Source organism: Myotis brandtii, unplaced genomic scaffold (assembly GCF_000412655.1).
Source record: "Myotis brandtii unplaced genomic scaffold, ASM41265v1 scaffold231, whole genome shotgun sequence".
In the NCBI taxonomy this organism is placed as follows: domain Eukaryota; kingdom Metazoa; phylum Chordata; class Mammalia; order Chiroptera; family Vespertilionidae; genus Myotis; species Myotis brandtii.
Window position 1 is genome coordinate 629,991 of NW_005358689.1, and position 7,494 is coordinate 637,484.

Here is a 7,494-nt window from a genome sequence, read left to right on the forward strand (position 1 = left end):
TAAAAAAATTTCTATATGTGACACGGCACCAGAGTTAAGTTAGAGTTTTTCAAAATGCTGACATGCCAAGCTCAAAAGGTTCGCCATCACGGGGCTAGTGTAATGAATCCATAAACATATTTTTTGATATGTTATCTTTTTCAGATTTCTGCTAATGAGAAGAAAGCGCACGAGAACTGGGTAAGGTTTTTTCCCTTCCCTTTATCTGGCGCATAGTCGACCACAGCTGAACTTGGATACGTTTTCCTCCAATAGCTCAAAGCGCGTGCGGCAGAAAGAGCTATGGCTGAAGAGAAGAGGGAAGCAGCCAACCTGAGACACAAGTGCGTGGTTTGATCCGTTTTGTCAGTGCTCTTGGAGGTTTTCAAGGCTGTGCTGTGTGGTATTTAATAAGAATTGGTTTCCGATTTCATATTTAAGTCCATTCTTTCTCCATATTCAAGGTTATTAGAATTGACCCAGAAGATGGCGATGCTGCAAGAACCTGTGATTGTAAAACCAATGCCCGGAAGGCCCAGCGCACAGAACCCTCCACGGAGAGGTAGGGAGCGCTCTTGAAGGGCAGCAATCTGTATTTTGGTGCAAACTGAATATAGGTTACTTTTTATTTCTGTGTGTAATATAACGATGCCCTAGAAACAAGCCTAAGAACTTAACACAGTGCGGACCAGTAGTTTTATTGCTGGCTTTACCCAGTGGCCAGATAAGTTTCTGTTGAACGAGTACAAAAAACGTTTTACATAAATGCTAAAGGCATGCTTTAAAATTAAATGCCCATGGCGTTTTGAAGTTACTTATTACATGTTCTTACAAGCTAATATCTTTTTAAAGAATTCTCGTGATTGGCCACAAGCCTTAGAACAGAAAACACGAGAATTCTCGTGATCCGTCCGCAACATGTTAAAGAAAAGAGGTTGCCTGCCGTGGTAACGGTGGACTGTCACCTGCAGGCCCCCTGAGCCAGAATGGCTCTTTCGGCCCCTCGCCCGTGAGTGGTGGAGAATGCTCCCCGCCACCGAGAGACCCGCCCACGAGACCTCTCTCTGCCACGCTCAATCGAAGAGATGTGCCCAGAAGTGAATTTGGTGAGTATTCATATTCACGTCACCTGTAAACTGTTTCAAGAGCACTTTCCCCTTTTATTTGAGAATTCTAATGCAAACTTTTTAGAATCTGTGCCTAACATAGAGAATTTCTTAATTTTACTTATTTCGAATAGTCTACTGCAAGATCTGCTTTAGAACAGAAACCATCTATTTATTATCACTAATATTATTTATCTTACATATAAATACGTAAAGTATGTTTATACTTAAGTAAAAGCATAAATAATATTGTTTTTGCGTCTATTTTTATGTTTTACTGTGATGTGTAAGCCTTTATCTGTAAAACAAATTTCTATAGAGTTCCCTTCTGAAATATTACGAAAGTAGCCTTAAGACTTTATAATTTCTGCAGCAACCATTTCTCACTATAGTATGAAATGCTAGGTCTTTTTTCTATTCATAACTATGTCTATGAGACTCGGTAAGATATGGAAGTCATTACATGCAAACTGAAAAAGGTGAGCCTGCACTCCTGCATCAGCCTGCGGTCCCTAACCAGTCCGTTCATCGCAGGTTTTGTTGCCCTTCTTTCTAAGACGGCTCCTACTTTAATTCTCCAAGTCTGGGCATAAATTGTGATGTCCCCTCATAGGTGCTGGGGGCCCTGTTTTTAATGTTACTTTCAGCGTCGAGCCCTGCCCCGTCCACAATTGGTTTATTCCTCCTGAAAATCCACGCAAGGGCTCTGTTCTTTCTTTCTCAAGGTTCAGTGGACGAGCCTCCACCTCCTCTCCAGTGCTCTGAGGCACCTGGGAGCCCCTCTGCCTCTGGTAGGGACCTGGTGTGTTCAAGGTCTAAAATCATGGAGGCAGCCGGCCAGTGTGGCTCAGTGGTTGAGCCTCAGCCTATGAACCAGGAGGTCACGGTTCCATTCCTGGTCTGAGCACGTGCCCGGGTTGCAGGCTTGATCACCAATAGGGGGTGTATAGGAGGCAACCGGACAATGATTCTCTCTCATCATTGATGTTTCTATCTCTTTCTCCCCCCGGCCCTTCCTCTCTGAAATCAATAAAAATATATTAAGAAAACAACAAAATCATGGAGGCAGGGGGTAGAGAGATTTTTATTCTTCCTCAAAGAGTATGTAACTCAGAGTAAGTCTTACTCATCCTCTGGCTTCGACAGACCCCGGTGCAGCTCCCATGATGAACAGCAGCCCAAGAAGCGCTTCCCCTTCCAGGGTGGGTGAGGGCAAGGTACGTATTTCCGGAAGCACTGCGCTGTGTCCGCAGCCCGCTCTGCGCCTCGTCCATCACTGTCTGTGTGTGCGGTTATATCTCTACTGTCTCATTTATTTTTTAAAAAGCAAACGGTTCCCCAGGAGTTTGAAGGCCCTTCAGTTCCCAGCACTACACCTGTGGCTGAGCATCCAGGAGCAGTGAGTACTGAGGCTGAGGACTGCCCTGGGCTTGGCACACCCGGTGCATTTCTGGAAAGGACACGCAGGCCCTGGCACTAACCTGCCTGCGTGAACTTGCACGGCCGTGTGAGCTTCCTCTGGCCGTGGACTTGCAAGTGTTTCTCCGCTGCTGACCGGTTGACTGGTTTCTGTTTTGGTTCGGTGATTGTGTTTCTCCGCTGCTGAAATCTGACCGGTTGACTGGTTTCTGTTTTGGTTCGGTGATTAACCCGTTTGGAGTGCTATATTTAACTAAAACACGTGCACAGGCATCGCTCCACCTTTACATGGCGTGCTTCCGTGTTGAGCGCTCTCAAGGAAAGTAAATCCGCCGTGTGGTGCATAGCTCATTGTCAGTACATGTGCTGGGAAGTCTGCTATTTAAGACCCTCTCCAGTTGTCCAGTAGGCAAACCCTAATTTGAATAACCTGAAATCACAGCTTGGTAACAGAAGGATGTTTGCCGGGGGTGAAACACTGACTAGTGAAAACCTGTCATTACTGTTGTGCCAGTTCCGGCAAGAGCCTTAAATGAGGTTCCCGTGAGAGTCTTCTCTTGTCTCTCGTGTAGCGGCTCTCGCTGGGAGTCCTCTGTCATACCTCACAGGCCTTCTCTAGCTTGAAATAGAAATACATGCAATTTAATTATTTAGAATTTTCAACCCAGTTTCCCGTGAGGAAAGATCAGTCCTTATCTCACAATATACAGTATCACTGGTGCATGAAGGTGAGGATTATTGCCATGCCTGCCTAACTTCACCAACATGGAACATTGTTTCTGTTGGAAAACACTTCCGGTTCGGTGCAGGACTCCCAGAACACACCTCTCCTGACAGGTCTTTTCTCCAGGGGCGGCTGGAATAAGACCCAAGACCCCTTTAAGTCGAAGGCTTCAAAGAGAATAGCCTGCTTTGTTAGCGGGCGCAGAGGTGGGGAGAGCAGCCTTGACCCTGACTCCTGCCTTAGCCTCCCATGCTGGATGACCTTCGGCAAGTGTCTGCTGCTCTCTGTGCTCTTTGGTATTTACAACAAGATGATGGTACTTAGAGACCTGAGAGTTAGATGAAAGGAAATTGAAGGTACTCTGAAGAGTAGCTATGATGACACGTGTAGAGAATGGATTTTTGTTCCCTTCTCTCCATTCTTCGTATGGAAACAATGAGCTGTTGTGGTGAGGGGAGGGATATGGGAGGAAGGGGATGCCTTGGAAATAGATCACCGTGTGTAGCATGGTGTGATTTCCCCCCTCCCACTTGGACATACCAGTAGTAGCACGATCACAGCAAAACTCCACTGCTGTGCCGTCCTGCCTGCCAGGCTGCCAGTGGGGACCAGTGGGAGGAGGGCAGTCCCTTGCACTGGTTCTGCCCACTGGCAGGTCCCGGCATCTGCTTCTTTGGGGTCCAGCTTTTGCTGGTGTTGGTGCTTCTGTCTGTCATTCCAGAGTATTTCAGACTTGAACCTTTTCTGCTCTGCAGGTGAATATGGCTGCAGAAGGGCCCCCTCCTTTCCCAGGCGTGCCCCTCATGAGCTCCTCCATGGGAGGCCCTCTACCGCCGCCCATTCGCTATGGACCACCTCCTCAGCTCTGCAGGCCTTTCGGGCCTCGGCCATTTCCTCCACCATTTGGTATGATAATGGACTTGCCAACCACCTCTCTGTGTGCTCCTTGCTAAGATTTTAACAGTTACTATCGCGGGCTCTGCAATGAAAGGGTAAAGCTGGCGGAGTCCCTTTGAACTTGTCCTAAAGTTTCTTAGGACAAAAGGGGTGGGGGGTGGGGAGCTGCATAATCTCCCTCCACTGGGGTGGGCAGAATGCTATCTATCTCTTGTAGACAGCAGAAAGGGGCTGCTTATAGGAAGCCAGAAATACTACTGCTGCAGATGTTCATTGAACATCTGGGGCTGCGTGCCCGGCTCTGTGGTGGATCGAACTCACTACTCTCTGAACTCCGAGAGCTCAGGGTGTCCTATAGGACCAGCTACATATGCCATATGTGTGAATGGCTCAGAGTATAAAGGGAAGACTAAACCCTCACTCCCCACCTTGGGAATAAATGGGAAGGAAGTTTTAAAGAGAAGGTGGCGTGGAATAGCTACCTAGTGGATGTTGCTGAGTTTAATTAGGTGGAGCTGGAAGGCCTTCCCAGAGGGGCAAGCACCTTGATTTTGATGCCTAGTTCGGGTGATGCTGAGCCCCGCATGAACTTGTAATTGATACAGTGGTAGACAGGATTTCCTTTACCAAAACTTCTTTACCTTGTGAAGCCCTTTTTTTCATAATCGGTCAAATACAAGCCAAGCTCTTGTGAGGTAAAGATGGCAGACTAGTGACGTAGGAAAACCACAAGCGAGGCAGAGCCGTGTTGCAGTCCTGCCTGGCCTGAGGCCTGTCACTTAAACCTGCTGAGCCTCAGTGTGACTGATGTAGACAGTGGGGCTTCCACCCCCCGACTTCTAGGGTTGGGAGAAATGAAAGATGAACATTCCTGGAATCCCCTACACGGAGATATGTTCATACGTGACGCCGTTTTTATTTCCCCAGGTCCTGGTTTCCGGCCACCTCTAGGCAGAGCCGTGTTGCAGTCCTGCCCGTGCTGCTTCATGGCTGGCCGGCCAGAGGCCTGTCACTTAAACCTGCTGAGCCTCAGTGTGACTGATGTAGACAGTGGGGCTTCCACCCCCCGACTTCTAGGGTTGGGAGAAATGAAAGATGAACATTCCTGGAATCCCCTACACGGAGATATGTTCATACGTGACGCCGTTTTTATTTCCCCAGGTCCTGGTTTCCGGCCACCTCTAGGCTTAAGGGAATACGCACCTGGCGTTCCACCGGGGAAACGGGACGTGCCTTTCGACCCTCGAGGATTTGTACCGGGACACCCTCATTTTAGACCTGGAGGCTCTCCTGGCCCTCGGGAGTACTTTGCTCCTGGCCCCCGACTACCGCCCCCGAGCCACGGCCCCCCGGAGTACCCTTCCCCTGCTGCAAGAGACTCACTGCCTCCTGGCTCCAGAGAGGAGCCCCCACCTGCCTCTCAGAGCGGCAGCCAGGGCTCCTCCCAGACCTTGAAACAGAGCCCGTAACTCCGACATGCAGCCGGAGAGGAAGTGGACTGTGCGCTATCCATTACAGTCTCAGATCCAAAAGTTTCAATAAAGTTAGTTTTTAGACCTAAGCTGCCCCGGCAGTGTGCATTTTTGAGCCAAACAATGAAAAAATACCATTTCTCCCCTTAAATGAAAATCACCTCGTGAGCTAGAGCCTCCTCCCAACTTTGAAATGTGCAATAAAGAATACCTGTGTCTTAGTTCGTGTAGCATATGTAACTGTTCAATGATTTAGAACGTCATGAAAAATATGAACATTTCCTGTGGAAATGCCATAAGAACATGTATTTCCATTTATTATCCTGTTTTTAGTGGACACCAGTTGAACGCAGAGCAACGGTGTTTATAAGCTTGAATTTTTAAAGTATCTGGTCGCAAGGACTGTTACGCTAAAAATGTTTACTAAGAAATCACTGAACTTTATCTCCCCTCTTGCTGAAGTTCTTTGTAGTGGAAGTTCATTAAAATTTGGTTATTGATGTTTCCCAAGAGTCTGTTGATTCATTCGACTGTTTTCTCATGAGACTTGTGCCATTTGGGAAAGATGAAAGCTCGGGCTCCCAGACCAAGTTCCCTGTTGCTCCCTGCTCGGCAGGTTCGGCCTCAGTCACCCAGGCATCAGGACTGAGGGCTTCCTTCACTTGAGAGCAGTCATGGGCCACCTTGACAGCACTCACGGCGTTCCGTGACTACCTGCCTGGGCCATTCCCGAAGATGAGTTTACAGCAGTAGCAAGGACTGTCTGACCTGATGTTCTGTTGCTTTTGCCATTTGTGCATTAAGGGTGCACAACAGAAGCCCACTGGTTTGGTTCAGTGGTTGAGCATTGACCTGTGACCCAGGAAGTCAAGGTCCAATTCCTGGTCAGGTAGTGGAAGTTCATTAAAATTTGGTTATTAATGTTTCCCAAGAGTCTGTTGATTCATTCGACTGTTTTCTCATGAGACTTGTGCCATTTGGGAAAGATGAAAGCTCAGGCTCCCAGACCAAGTTCCCTGTTGCTCGGCCTCAGTCACCCAGGCATCAGGACTGAGGGCTTCCTTCACTTCAGAGCAGCCATGGGCCATCTGACAGCGCTCACGGCGTTCCGTGACCACCTGCCTGGGCCATTCCCGAAGATGAGTTTACAGCAGTAGCAAGGACTGTCTGACCTGATGTTCTGTTGCTTTTGCCATTTGTGCATTAAGGGTGCACAACAGAAGCCCACTGGTTTGGTTCAGTGGTTGAGCATTGACCTGTGACCCAGGAAGTCAAGGTCCAATTCCTGGTCAGGGCACATGCCCAGGTTGAAGGCTCAATCTCCAGTGTGGGGCGTGCAGGAGGCAGCTGATCGATGATTCTCTCATCATTGATGTTTCTATCTCTCTCTCCCTTCTCTGAAATAAATAAAAATGAGATTTTTTTTTTTAAAAAAAGGGTGCACAACAGAAAAATGAAAGCCATGTCTTGTGACCATAAAAGGAAGTTTCTTTTATTAAAAAAAGTAAAGTCTATTATTTCTCCCATACCTTGCCTATGATTTTCAATGAATATGGCAAAAACCATCAGAAGAGTAGAATACTATGAGAAAGAATGATTTAAGATTGGAAGGCTTGTAACATGCCCTAGGTCAGCAACCATGGGCTGACCTCAATTCTTTTTGTTGACTGATTCTTCTCCACAGTTAATATTTGAATGTTGGCATTTGTATTTAAAAATCAGTATATCTAAGAATTTGGGGTTACACCATACTTAAAAAGTACTCTTACTACACCATGGATTTATTTATTTTAAATTTTAATTTCTTATTGAAATTGTAGAGAAAGGGAGAGAGAGAGAGAGAGAGAGAGAGAGAGAGAAACATTGATGTGAGAAACATCAATCGGTTGCCTCCTGT

General features: G+C 47.2%; 1 protein-coding gene across 1 annotated transcript in view; it reads left to right on the plus strand.

Moving 5' to 3' along the window:
* MIA3 (melanoma inhibitory activity family, member 3) overlaps nt 1-6,102 on the plus strand; it is a 35,487-nt gene extending 29,385 nt beyond the window's left edge. The window contains exons 17-24 of the mRNA XM_014539915.1: nt 145-180; nt 256-323; nt 444-541; nt 951-1,085; nt 1,811-1,876; nt 2,232-2,302; nt 3,984-4,134; nt 5,287-6,102. Coding sequence (XP_014395401.1) covers nt 145-180; nt 256-323; nt 444-541; nt 951-1,085; nt 1,811-1,876; nt 2,232-2,302; nt 3,984-4,134; nt 5,287-5,594 — 933 coding nt within the window. The 3' untranslated portion in view covers nt 5,595-6,102. The remainder of the gene's footprint in view (nt 1-144; nt 181-255; nt 324-443; nt 542-950; nt 1,086-1,810; nt 1,877-2,231; nt 2,303-3,983; nt 4,135-5,286) is intronic.
* Nucleotides 6,103-7,494: the final 1,392 nt, after the last annotated feature.